The following is a 14,594-nucleotide window of genomic DNA, read 5'->3' on the forward strand; positions in this document are numbered from 1 at the left end:
AGAGAAGAGAAGAGATGTGGCAAGAGGAAGTTATTCTGATTCAAGATTACCATTGCGTTTAATTTCATGGTGAATTTAAGAGTCCATATCAGGACTGATTAAAAATAAGAAATCGTTGATCCACGTTGCGTAAACGCTAGGGGTGTAACAATACCCTCGTGTTACGATTCGATACATATCATGATACGATATTATTGCAATACTCCCAAGACATATGGTAAAAGGTTAACTGTTGATTCAAATGGTAAATTTGGTGTTACATTGGATGTGTAAATTAATAGTCTTGGACTTGGTGTTGAACCCCAAAGCACAGGACAATAGAGACACCAGAATAAAAATATTCATGATTCTGAAGCTGAAAATACAGAATTATTTTAGATGAATATGCTTGCGCTCTCTCACTGACTAGATATATTTAAAATAATGTAGGCCACTTTTTACTGGTAATATCAGACAATTGGCATTATCAGAACCCAAAAAATATTCCCCCATTGCATTATTATACATTATATTCAACATTATATATAGCTGTTTTTTTTCTCTCTCACACAGTAATTTTTATTTTGGGTGGACTATTTACAATATATATTGTCACTATCCATGATACATATTTTTGTATTGTGATATATTGTTACACCCCTAGTAAACGCCTATTAAACATCACTGTTTTGGGCAATCATTTCGGCCCCTACAAATCTGTGCAAATCTCAATGGCATTTGCATCTTTGTTATGGGTACTCAGTTCTGGACGTCGATCTGTATTTGTTTCTCTGAGCCAGACACCTGAGAAGCAATTGTCATGTGACTTGATCGGTCTAGAGCTGTAGGAAAATGTATATTAATATCTGATGGCAGCGCAAGAACACGGAGTCGCAAAACCTTCGACTATCATGAAATGTGAAAGGCAACAGACAAGAGAGAGAGAGAAAAAAAATTCTGTTTTGTAGGAGCCCTCTATAAATCAAGCACTGGTAAAACATCTAGTATATTATAATGAAATCTTTTGAGATTTACAATTTGCTTGCCAAAAAAAAAAGTTATTGATCAACTTACAATTCCCATAAATCAAAGAGAAATTGCTTTAGTTCCCTATTCATGGAAAGTGCCTGTTTTATTTTGAGCGATGCACCAAGGATGACAAAATGAGCATTTAGTTATTATTTCTCAACTTTGACTGATTTGATTTTTGCACTGCAGAAGGAACTTATGGCCTTAAAATGGAAGGGAAAATGTCTAGCCAGTCAGGCCAGTCCAGTCGTGCGGACATCAACAATTCCCAGAACTCCAGTGGTAAGTGACATTGAATTCTTTGAAATCTTTGACCTTTGATATTTGAATCTCGTAAAGTGTTTGCACTTTGCTCAGAGTGATATTTTACTGTCATAATCTGCAGGTCTGCAGTGTCTCTCTCCACAATCACATTGCTTCCCCTTTAAATTAACCATGTCTTTTGCGGCTTCATGCACGTATAGATGCTTTCACTGGAAAATTAGTTTGATTCTTGTATTCACTATAATGTCTCTTAAAGGGCACATAATATTCAACACTTTTTCTTTTTCTCATGTTTCTCAAGGTTGATTGCTTCAAAACAGTCGAATTACATTTTCAAAGTACATTTTCCAATAATTTTCTGACTCTTTAACAGGCTGTTCTATGCTACATTTCAATTATTTCTATATCTACAGTATGTGACCCCTGTTATGATTGGGTAACCTTTTTCACTTGTGAATTGTGTAACATCATTTGCTCACCGGTTGTGGGTTTGCCGCGCTGTCCAATATAATTTGTGCGGCTCCACTATTCATTTGCCAGGGCTGTATTGCATTGCAGCAGATTCATAAAACAAACTGCTTTACCATTAAAATCAGACTAAAAGATCAGAAGACGGCACACCATTTGGCAGATTTTCAACTGGAGCTACATCTCTACAAACTAGGAAATTAAATTATATAAACATGAGCTTCAACTGTTTAAATACGAGTGTCAAACAAAATGGGTTTGATCAAAGCTGGAAAAGCCTCCAGTACATCGCAGCAGTGAATTATATCACAGAAATCATGAGTGAACTAACGTAGAGAATACTGTACACCAACCCGCAAATACAACAATGAGAGTTACTCCCGCTTAATATCCTGCCCTGTTTTCAAATGGAAGAGTTTATTGAAAATTTAGACAAAATCAACACAAAAAAGTGCATGTTTAATGCATCAGGCTTTTCTGACTCGTATTGCATGATATAGTGAGAATATGCAGGAAAAAACACCCTGAATTTATTTAGTCTCAGAGCAAAAATGTGCAATTTTGTGCAGTTGCTGATATTCCGATGTTTGTAATATAAATCAGTGAGATCTTAATAATAGTATAGCTGATACTTGCATAAAACGCATATAAATATCATTCGTCGCTCTATATCAGCCAATAATAATATTTAAATGCTGTTTCATGATCAAAGCTCTGTAGTTTCAAAACTTATAATGCACCTGTAATAATATAATATAATAATCCTCTAAAGCCTGATGATCATATTTGAGACTCACGATTGAACGTGATTTTCTAAAAACAAATGTAATGTATTGATAATCAATTAGTTATACTACGTATTGAAATATTACTGGCAATACGTTATTCTTATTACATTTACTTTATAAAAATAAGTGAAGATTTCACAGCAAAAAGACATGCACCACAAGCTGAATTTGGACGTTTTTAGAATTAGACTGCACTTTAACTTGCTAAAAGGTATGATTTATCAATCAAACAACAGAACATGTAGTAGATTACTGGAATAACCGTGTTTGATCATGTTGATCATTTAGATTCCTTAGAAATTTGATCAAATGATACAGTAGGCTTAATGTCCGACTCAAGTGTCCTAATCATTTTTGGGCCATGATCTTATTGAACCCAGTCCCAGTGTTGCACTTTGCATGGAAGTGTACTCATCGTAAAAACAAATGACATGAATTATTTGTCTTCCAGATACTCCAAACAGCCGGACCTATGCTTCCCTCCCCAGCCCTCAGAGTATGTATTGTGGAAATCAGTTTTACCTTTTTCATTTTCACTTGATATCACTCATTTCATGCTCCATATAGTCTGTTTTTTTGTTTTTGTAAATCATGACTGACCTCACTCATGCCCATTTTTATGCCATTTGCATGGCTTTCAAACCTTGCAGGTTTCTTAACCTTTAAGTAAAACCCTTTTTCCTGAATGCCTGATGCTGACCTACATTTGTTAGCTGTATGTAGTGCTCTGATGTGAGGCTCTGTTATGAGAACATTTCTGTGTTCTGAGAGAAACTGGACGTTTCGTTCCAGAAACCTACACGTGTGGAGCCTGTGGAATTCAGTTCCAGTTTTACAACAACCTCCTGGAGCACATGCAGTCCCATGCTGGTGAGTGAGCCCAGAAAATGAAAACATTTTCAGCTGTGAGCTCATCCAAATTTGGACTCGCTCTGTTTTGTGTACATTATTTCTATGCATCACCACTTGGGTAATGGTTCAATGCAAAGGGCACATTTTTACAGTCTGTATAGTGTGTGCACTGCATATTGAGTTTGTTTCCATCATGTGCTTTTTACATCTGTAAACTATCTTAACATCTTTACTCATCTCTTATTCATATGCATGCATGTAACTCCATAAAAACTCCACACAGTTTTATTTCTCGTCATTCATTTGTTCAAGCTCACACTCCCGACATTAACACTGTCATCACAAAATATTTCAACCCAAGTAAAATTCATCATTTACACACTGTTGTGTCATACCAAACTTCTATGATGTTTTCTTCAGCGGAACACAGAGGATATATTATCATATATTAAAGAATGTTTCAGCTGTTTTTGTTATTATGAAAGTCAATGGACCCCTAAAATGTTCAAGCTTTCAAGCCAAACAGACATGTATGCCTTTATTTATAAATCAAAACACTGATCATCACAAACGCACCGACAAATATGGCAACCTCAAATCTCAGCTAATGTCAAACCTGGTTCTCGCACATCACATGGCACACAAGGTTTTTTGTCACCATATTTGATTGTATGCATGCATTGATCAAGGATTTGATTCGGGAGTGAATAAAATCTTACATTTCTGTCACTTCAGAAGACTATGTGGATCAATTTCACACTACCTTTATTTTGATTTCGGAGATGAACGTTCAGTCAAATTGACTTATAACATGGACAAAAACAGCTGAAGCAATTTTCAAAATATCTTCTTTTGTGTTCAACAGAAGAAAAGAAAAGAATAAGTTTGGAACGGCATGAGGGTGAGTAAATGATGACAACATTTTCATTTCTAGGTGAAAATTGTGTTTCCAGGCCAAGAAAAATCATGGAAATTTCTGCAGTGAAAAGAAAGAAAATGTGGTTTACCACTAAAACATTTAGCGGGCTTAAGATGGTTATTTGCACATTGAGTTTCTTTAAAATTAATTGGTTTCAAACTAAAATCTATGGAAAATCTATATATCTATGAAATGTGTTTTATAATGCTCAGGTCAATTATGCAGATTTTCTGTCATAATCAACTCTATTCTTTGTGGACCTTGATCAATTAATCATTCTAATTTCTGATTTCTAAGTTGTTTTCACCCCAGTGTATTTCTCTTGTTGGTTTTCATTGAATACCTTCACTTTTTCCAAGAATGAGTACATAACGTGTTGTCTTTATTCCTTTTATTCCCCTTTTAGCTGATAATGAGAACCATGTTAAAGATGATTCTCCGAAGCCTTCCCAAGCGCCTGTGGCCACACAGGAGCAGATGTGGAAATCTCCTCAGCAGGCACAACAGAGGAACCACGTACCACCGACTTTTCGTGAGTTATTTCTTACCACCACTACCAGAATCCATTCGCTCTCATTTCATTCAGGAAAATGTTTCAGTAAAAAGTGTTGATGTTAAAGTTTGTTTGTTCCAAAGTAAAGGTGCAGTAAGCAATTTCTGAGAAACGCTGTGGAAAGTGGATCGGACCAAGCACCAAAACACACTTGTAGCCAATCAGGAGTAGGGGGCGTATCCACTCATGATAGGGGAGGAGAGAGAGTGAGCCAATCAGCAGTAGGGGGTGTGTCCACTCATGATGGGGGAGGAGAGAGAGTGAGCCAATCAGCAGTAGGGGGCGTGTCCACTCATGATGGGGGAGGAGAGAGAGTGAGCCAATCAGCAGTAGGGGGCGTGTCCACTCATGATGGGGGAGGAGAGAGAGTGAGCCAATCAGCAGTAGGGGGCATGTCCACTCATAATGGGGGAGAGAGAGTGAGCCAATCAGCAGTATGGGGCGTATCCACTCATGATGGGGAAGGAGAGAGAGTGAGCCAATCAGCAGACAGGGGCATGTCCACTCATAATGGGGGAGAGAGAGTGAGCCAATCAGCAGTATGGGGCGTATCCACTCATGATTGGGGAGGAGAGAGTGAGCCAATCAGCAGTAGGGGGAATGTCCACTCATAATGGGGGAGAGAGAGTGAGCCAATCAGCAGTATGGGGCGTATCCACTCATGATGGGGGAGGAGAGAGAGTGAGCCAATCAGCAGACAGGGGCGTGTCCACTCGTGGTTGGGGAGGAGAGTGAGTGAGCCAATCAGCAGTAGGGGACTTGTCCACTCATGATGGGGAGGAGAAAGAGTAAGCCAATCAGCAGTAGGGGGCGTATCCACTCATGATGGGGGAGGAGAGAGAGTGAGCCAATCAGCGGTAGGGGGTGTGTCCACCCATGATGGGGGAATAGAATGAGGCATTTATATAGCGCTTTCATATGTACTACTGTACACCCAAAGCGCTTTACAATCATATCAGGGGATCTCTCCTCAACTACCACCAGTGTGCAGCATCCAGTTGGATGATGCGATGGCAGCCACAGTACAATGGCGCCAGTGCGCTCCCCACACACCAGCTATAGGTGGAGAGGAGAGAGAGTAATAGAGTCAATTCAGTGGATGGGGATTATCTCAGTCTCCACAGGGGAGGAGAGAGAGTGAGCGAGCAAGCGGGAGATTTGAAGAAAGACTGTAGAAAGAGAGATGGTTGAGAGACATTACAAAAGAGTAAAGGTCAGATCAATATCACTGGAAAAGAAGGTTTATGAACAGGCAAGAGCTTTAGGAACCGCGTTAATGTATTAGAAAAGCTTTCCAACGCTTGAGCGACCTAAGCAGGAAGGCCTGTAAAAAGATGCTGAGGTTGCATTATATCTGCTCTGTACATGAGTACCGAACCAAGATATGCTGTTGTTGTAATGTTAGCTATAGTAACAGGACGAATGCTATTTTGATGTGTATGTTTGGCGATCGCGTGTGATGACATTTCCCCGGCGCTCTCGATTCGTCTCACGCACAATACAGTTGGCTACAGATTAACATAACACACACTAAAGTCACTGCATGGAGTGCGTGTGGTCGAGCAGTTTGGTGAAAAGATCATCCTTAATATTGGGTGAGAAAACAAGATGAGCAACAAACGCAAATGAAGTAGCATTTGGATGCATTTTAATAGACAACATAAAGGCAGAATGTAGAATTTGTAACGTACAACCTTATAGGTCTAAATGTTTTCTGTTTTAAGTGTGATTTGCTTGGAATGGTTTTATTTAGAATAGTTCAATATAAATAAAATGTTCAGTACTCGTGTAATAGTGTAATAGTTTTACATTAGCCTATACGTTCCCCCCAACTGGTCAAATGATCCGGTTTCCTAAAATGAGCCGGAATTCCCATCATGAGGAAACAACCTATTAGTCACGTGGGTTTAATGTTCGATACGTCAGAATTTATTCAGCAAATGCATTTCCATCTCCCATTATTCACATAAACTCTTTTTCGCACAAGTCAAAAACCACCTCAAGCGAGCGTAAAAACTAATTTGCAAATAAAGTTTTTTCCCCCCCGAAATTTGGCGTTTTCATCACTCGTTTCTGATCCGATACTTCAAAATGCACATAAAAAAAGGGGGATGGAAACATAGCTATTGTTTGTCTGGAGCTGCTGGCGGCTAATACTGAACTCTTGCTTGTATAAACTTGCACTAGTACTATATAGTTGAATTTTTTGCTTTGCTTCAGCTATTATAAAGAGACATCCAATCTTGCATTGTGTGTTTTTTGCATTTGGGGGGCGGAGCAATGAAGGGAGGGGTGTGTTTGTTTGGGTTTGTATCAAATATCAACAGAGTTTCTCAGAAATTGCTTACTGCAACTTTAATGTAGGTGTCCTTATTGATTTTCTACGTTTATTTAAAAATCTGAGGTGACTCAGATTAATCCACAACACACACTTTTCAAGATTTATCGACAGATTTTTAAAATGCAAAAATGCCATACCGTAAAACTTCAAATAATAGCCCGGCCTTTTATTTTCCCAAATCGCCAAACTGCACCAGCTTGTATTTGAGACAGGCGTCTATATGAGACAGGCCTTTAATTTAGTGTAGAGATGTTGTTGAGTGTAGGCCTAGAGATAAAGATCCAAATAGCATAGGCTGATAGACGGAAAGCATGACAGTAGGAGGTTACCAAATCTGTGTTTGTGTTTAACAGATCAGTTAATGTAAGAATTAGCCTACTATATTTCCGAATGTCTAAAGGGGGTCGCACACCAGACGAGAAGCGCAGCGCCACGTCTTTAAAATTCGAACACATTATTCTCTATGAGTGTACATTGTCTCAAATCGTCGTCAGTGTATACTGACTTCACCCTGTGCTGCAATATACATTCAGTTTTACACTCATTTACAGAAATCAGCTGCTTGAATGAAAATTGCTGATGTTATCGGATTTTCAGGTGATATTCTCAATTCATTCAGTTAACGGACGCTCTGAGGTAAAGTGAATTCAGACTGCAGACTAAGCAACGATTGTATTTAATTGTACTGTACAATCATAACATAGTACAGACATGATATTAATTCCATAATATCCTTAAACATAACAATATTGCTGGCCATAAACTGACAAAGTGCGCGTCTGGTGTGTGATACCTTGAGTTGTCATAGATGCAACGCGGCGCTGCGCTTCTCTTGCGGTGTGTGACCTCCTTTAGATTATTGGCAGCATAAAAAAAACGATACCAGTTACTGGTAATATCCATCGAGCCTATGAACTAGTTGCCCAAAACACATCAACAAGAAAGAATGAAGGCTAACCTGTAAAACAACTGCAATCATGTGATACAAAAGGACCCTATTCATCACTATCATCATCACCGCGATCCTCAACTACAAGTTCATTGACGAATTCCTCCTCCTCGTCGCTCTCCTCCACTTCTCCCTCTCCGGCCTCCGCTAACTCTTCCTGCCTTGCTTGCGCTAACAGCTCCCGCTCAGATGCGCAGGGCTCTCTTGCGTGCGCAATCTGCTCCATAGAACTGGCTTAAACAGACAATCTGACGGGTTTAGAAGATTAAATACAACCCGAAACTAAAAAAAAAAACAAACCAGGCCTCTATTTGAGACCGGCCTTTATTTATCCAAACCTGTAGCCACACCAGGTGTGTGTAAGAGACAGGCGTCTATTTGGGACTCGGCTATTATTTGAAGTTTTATGGTATATATCCTTCCTAGGTATCTTGTGTTACTCTTGTATATGCCCCAGCAATATTTTACTGTACTTTTGTTTTCATATGATGGATTGCAACTGTTGCTGTTATGTGTGGATGTTTTATAAGGTCACTTAACGTGTCGAAATAACAAGCTAATTAAATCGTCTTGTTCTGCTTTTGCAGAGAACAGATTACTCCCAGAAAAGGAGAGACAACAAGTGGCTGAACGTCTACTGAGAGTAATGTGCGTAGACCTTGGCCTTCTTGGCGTACTCAGCAGCAAAGACTTCCTAAAACTTGCGCAGACCCTGGTGGACACAGGTTCACGCAACGGGGCCTACTCCATTCGTGAAGCCCTGGGAGATATGAGCTCGCTGGCATTAAAACAGCTCCCCCGTATGTACAATCAGGTCAAAGTGAAAGTCACCTGCGCCCTGGGTTCCAACTCTTCCTTGGGCATTGCAGTGACCTGCCATTCTCAGACTATAGGACCAGACTCCTGCTATTTGCTAACAGCGTATCAAGTAGAGGGTGTGCGACTCCGACGCTATGTGCTGGGACTCAAGGAGGCCTCTTTAAGGGAGAGTCCTGAGCAGATACACCACTGGGTCCAGAATGTTCTGTCGGAGTTTGTCATGTCAGAAATCCGCACGGTCTACGTGACAGAGCCACGCTTGTCTTCTCTGGCCTTTTGCGGTCGCACCGGAGTTGGCCTTCGCTGCGCAGGTTGCTCTCTAACTGCCACGGTTCAGGCTGTTCTCGGTCGTCGCAGCCTGCAAGCACGAGGGCTCCATGAACTAGGTGAGCTTTTGGCTACGTGTCGTGACATTGCTGCAACGACCAGCTTCAGTAATGAAGGGAAATCTGGGGAAGAGTCTACTGCTCCGCCCTGTTGGGATTCAGTCGCGGAGGCTTTGCTCAAGGTTCACGAGAACTTCGAGGCCACTTGCGAAGCGTACGGCCGTTCGAAGAGCACAGTTCCACTATTACAAGGCCTGAATAAGCACCTTCTTGGCACGCTTGCATGTTTGCTTGCGCCGCTAAGACAGGCAGCGCAGGAGCTGAGTGTGGAACGCTGCCCCACAATCCAACACGTCCTTCCCGTCTACCTCCGTCTTGAAAAACTTTTCACCTCTAAAGCCGGTGAAGTGGGTGCTGGCAGTAAGCTTTGCCACTACTTCCTAGAAGCCCTGAAGGAGAACTTCAAAGTGGAACGTATCCATCAAGTCGCAATGATCCTGGATCCGCAGCTGAAGCTACGGCCAGTCCCCGCGTATCAGCACGAGGATATTATCACAAGGGTGTGTGACATGGCTGCTAATATGAGGGAAGCGGGAAGCGGTGGTTCTGCAGGTACTTCTGTGGACGAGCGGGATGGCGAAGGCCTGTCAGCACCCAAGCGTGGCCGTCTGGACTGTGGATTAGAGAGGCCATCGTGTGATGCTGAAGAGCCACAGGTACGAAAAGAGTTGTTCCAGTACCTCGGCGAGCCACTGTTCAGTGGCACAGGTGACCTGCTGCAGTACTGGAGTTCGGTCATGGACAGATACCCCAGGCTGTCGCGGTTAGCGCTGTGGTTGTTGGCTGTACCGGCTGTAGCTGTGCATGGGGAGTGTGTGAGCATATGCGAGCAGACCTTAGCTATGAAGAAAAAGCAGCAGGTCTCTGCGGAGGAGATGAACAAGCTGGTCTTCCTCAAGAGTAATTTTGCTTGAGACGGCTCAGGGCTTTCAGCTAATGGCACCATAGACTGTTTGAAATGGAGACTTTTTGAAGCAGATGTACCGTCACTTCTCTTTACCCCTTCCGAAAATCACGATTTAACGTAAGTGTCTATCAATGTGGCACATGATAGAGATTTACAAAGGAAAGGTACATTGACAATTAATTCTCAAACACCCCTTCAGTCCATAGCTTGACTTTGGCAAGGACAACAGAGCAACTCGATGAAAATACAGTCTGCCCGTGGACACGGATGTGAACTTGTGTTTTCGATGTTTCAGTTGAACTACCACTTAAAATTGTGATGTTTTTAACAGTATGTGGTTCATCCATCCTTCTTTTCTTTCTGTGAACCCATCTGAAATTCAGTTAATGGATTATTGAAATTACTTTCAACTTTCCATCTAGAGAAGGAAAAAACGGGGTACTTAGAAAAAGCCATTTTTTTTGCAACAACGCCTTTATGAAAACCACAAACACTCTTTGCTGTGACAGCTGAACAATACCTCTCTTTAGCGGTTTATTAGTGGGCAGGTCAAGCTGTAGAGGTGTAAGTCTTGTCTTAGCCAGGCCCTGATTCAATAATCTCAGTTAACCGGTTTGAGTGTGTTAAGCTCTTGTTCAGACTCAGGAGTTTTAGCCAAGCAGAACTCAAATTTATACTTGGGTCACACATAAGTAAACTGTTTTGCAATTATTTATTTTAATTCTTTGTCAGTTCTCACAATAACGTTGCAATAAATGTTCCGTAGCAGAAGTTATACTCTCAAGCTGACTTCGATGCCTTGCACCTTTGTAGCAACCTTTTTCCCCATTACAGCTCACTGGGATCATTTCCTTCTACAATACAATCTGCAATACCTGAAACGGCCACTTAAACCCCAAGATTGGATTTCCAATAAGATTGGGTTATGAAAGTGTATGGGAATGATCTGATGTTGTGTAAAGTTCTGGTCCAGTTGATCTGATTATCTTTTTTTTTTTTTTTTCATCTTTTTTTCTGAAAAAGTGGGAATAGGGCTATGAAATGCAGAAACTGTCTGTCTCTCACTGTCTCAGTACGAACCTCGCTGAACAGAAGCAGCTGATTGCATTGTTGTTTGAATGCATTTTAAGAGGATAAAGCTAAACAAATATTTCATTATTTATGCACTGGATTTCTCTTATTATTTTCCTCATTTATCTTCAGCAGGTAATTAGTTTAGAGATAACATTAACTTGAGAAAACTTTGCCTAGATTAGGACCAAAGTATGGTTTAAAAGTAGTTTGTCATTGTGAATAATTGCCGTTTCCAAACAAATTTGTAGAGTTATCTCATAAAACTCATGCTTCCTCATAACTGTTTCGCCCTCATAAATTTCCACTGCCTTTGAACAACTGTTTATTTCAAAATTGTTCTAGTCAACGAACAGAAGTAACAATTTCCACTTCCATGATAAAATAAACGATCTTCAAGAGTATTTTGCAGTAGTTTTTCCAAGGAAAGGTGTGGTTTAGTATTATATAGTTTGTCTTGTTAATGCCTTGAACATCTTTGTGATTATACAGATATGCATGCAGACAATATAAGAGTTTTTTATCTTTAATAAAGTGGCAGAGATCTACAGACGTATAGTCTACGTTCACACAACAGCAGAATACAGTTGTCAGTCCTGTTTTGAGTGCTAAATCTGATTCCGTTCATTCACCGATCAGTTATAAAAGAGTGAGAACCCGTATTCTGTTACAAAAGGGATTAACTCAGATTTGCAGGAGTCACAACCAAATTAGGAGTTCAGTTATGTGAACAAAACAGCAGTCAAGTAGTTGTCAATCACACTGAAATGGGTTTAGCATGAGGTGTGCGCTTGGACCCGTTGACCTCTCAGGTTATGCATAATGGTATTGTGTGGTGGGACAGAGAGGGACTAAAGTCTACAAGGGGGAAAAACAGAACTGAAGAGTTTTTGACCACATATATGAATCGTTTCAAGTAAATACTAAATATTGGAGATATTTGCATGCCTAAATGGGGACTGACTTCGGTTACCTGTCATTATTCTCTGCTGTTGTTGGTACAAAACAATTTGAAAAGTCTCACCAAATACGGTTGTTAATCCCAAACACTCGATGGTACGCACCCCAACATTTTGGAATTGACTGAGATAACCAGAGCAAAAACTCGTTTTGGTCTCGTGATTGTGAACAAGAAACATGTATAACAAGAGTTTAAACTATTTGGTGTCCACTATGTTTGACCAAAGATTAGTGACCAAAGACACATAATATTGTGCAATTTTAACTAAACCACCATTGACAAAGGCGCTTGGTGTTTTCTTAATACTCGTGAAGCTGCTGGTTTTAAATGGCATGCTCTTTTTGAGGTTCATTTTGCCGTAGAGAGAGAGAGAGAGAGAGAGAGAGAGAGAGAGAGAGACTTGTCAAAATGTGCAAATGAGTCAAAACATGTACCTCTTTACCTGTTATTTTCTTGTAGAGACTGTTATGCTTTTAATTGCGTCATTGACAACAAGTTATTGGTTTCTTTTTTTGTGCATACCATTTGGATTTAATGGTAATGCTGTTGTCAATACCTGAGATTTTTCAGAAGTCAAGTCAGTTGTAGAGTGTATTATTACCAGGTTTCAGATGAAGTCAGGGGTGACAACTAAAATTTCTTGCTTCTGACCTCAATGTGAATCACAGGACACAGTACTCCACAAGATGGTGCCATGACCCAAAATGAATATATGTTCACATGCCAAAAAAGTCATTAACACTAAATCAGAGGTCTTCAACCCTGTTCTGGGGATCCACTATCCAACACACCTGAACCAGCTAATCAAGCTCTTCAGGATCACTGAATATCACAAGCGGGAGCAGGTTGGATATAGGCAGTGTTTAAGTCCACTTTTTTATGCCCTTGCCTCACTCACTTCCACCCATCATGTTCACTCTGATGCAAGTCATTTTACCTTGCAATCGTGATGCATTGTGATCTGCCTGAAGTGTACATATGAGTAGACTCACTACCTCTTTGAAAATCAAGGGGTCAAGGGTCCAAATAAACTTCCCTCGTCCACTTGACGAAGCTGAACGCACTTCAAAATGGCGGCATTGGAAGTGCATATGGAAGTTCATGAGTATGTGTCCAAAAGTGGAGTTAAACGCAGCAATAAACGTTGCAGAGCAGTGGGTCTCCAGGAGCAAGGTTGAAGACTGCAGCACTAAATGCTAGGGTTAACTTTAAAACGACAAGAAACAAAAAATCAAGGAATCTTTGTATATTGCATTAGGCTATAAACTTAATGTTTTGCTATGCTCGTCTGTCTCCGCCATCTTTGAAATATCTTTTTATTAAGACCAAGATAATTGATCTAGGTTGACTGATGTCAGACTTTAAGCATTGTTCATTATTTTTCAAAGTAGGAGTCTGGCAGTCTGGCTCCAACACAAAGCACTCAACAAAGGAATAACAACCGTATTTAGCTCAAATGTGTTCGTAACCATTGTGTGAACGCAGCCGTAGGGCCTGAATTGCTTAAAGTTAGCATGAAACAGAATTTGCAATAGTCGTTTCTTCCCTACTGTGACTATCCGAGTGAAACGGCTTCTGGAACGGGGTTAAAAAAAAGGCCAGGGCTTGATTTTGTCAATGGGGAATTGATTGGATGGTTTGTGGTTTGCTATTGGTGGATCTCATGTGAGTGACAGGTTGCCCCGCCCTCGCGCTAGTAAGCACGTTATCAGAGAAGAAATGTCACTGCCAGAGGGAGGGGAAGTTACGATGGTTGCGAGACACATGAATTAAAAAAAAAAATTATGACATGCGTGGATAATTTATATAAAACACTGCAATATTCCATAAAAAAAAAAAGAATTTCATGGTGACTTTAAGAATTTAGTTCATACAAAACCGAGCAGGGACGCATGTTGATCAGACTTGGTATCTCACATAACCCAAAATACAGATGATGATACTGGCTAGCATGTGCAGAAATGTTCATATGTAAAAACTATTTTGATAAACCTGGCCCAGAAATATAAACAGCTGCTTTTGAATATTGTCGTCTTTCTCTGTCACCACAAGAGGGCAGAAGTGTCTCAGAAATCTGTCTTTGCAAAGAGTCTCCAAACATCTTACCTCTGTTTTCTAATCAAACATTTCAACTATTTTGATAAACTCAGTCTATGAATATGTCAGACTTCATGAAGGTGTCTTTTTTGTTTGTTTTTTTTTCTGGACGAATGTGTGCATTTCTGGGGAAACATGAAAACTGTTAAAATGCTCTTGAGCAGCAGTCAAGTTTGTGTTGACAAATACTAATCTCTGAAAGTATAAAACA

General features: G+C 40.3%; 1 protein-coding gene across 3 annotated transcripts in view; it reads left to right on the forward strand.

The window, feature by feature from the left end:
• Positions 1–11,025, forward strand: part of znf618 (zinc finger protein 618) — a 39,634-nt gene extending 28,609 nt beyond the window's left edge. The window contains exons 9-14 of one of the 3 annotated variants that reach the window (XM_081366190.1): positions 1,198–1,290; positions 2,980–3,024; positions 3,321–3,398; positions 4,246–4,281; positions 4,706–4,831; positions 8,730–11,025. In XM_081366190.1, coding sequence (XP_081222316.1) covers positions 1,198–1,290; positions 2,980–3,024; positions 3,321–3,398; positions 4,246–4,281; positions 4,706–4,831; positions 8,730–10,261 — 1,910 coding nt within the window. In that variant the 3' untranslated portion in view covers positions 10,262–11,025. The remainder of the gene's footprint in view (positions 1–1,197; positions 1,291–2,979; positions 3,025–3,320; positions 3,399–4,245; positions 4,282–4,705; positions 4,832–8,729) is intronic. The other 2 variants (XM_081366191.1, XM_081366192.1) reach the window with 2 other exon arrangements.
• Positions 11,026–14,594: the final 3,569 nt, after the last annotated feature.

The sequence above is a fragment of the Scardinius erythrophthalmus genome (genome assembly GCF_964197995.2).
Source record: "Scardinius erythrophthalmus genome assembly, chromosome: 5".
In the NCBI taxonomy this organism is placed as follows: domain Eukaryota; kingdom Metazoa; phylum Chordata; class Actinopteri; order Cypriniformes; family Leuciscidae; genus Scardinius; species Scardinius erythrophthalmus.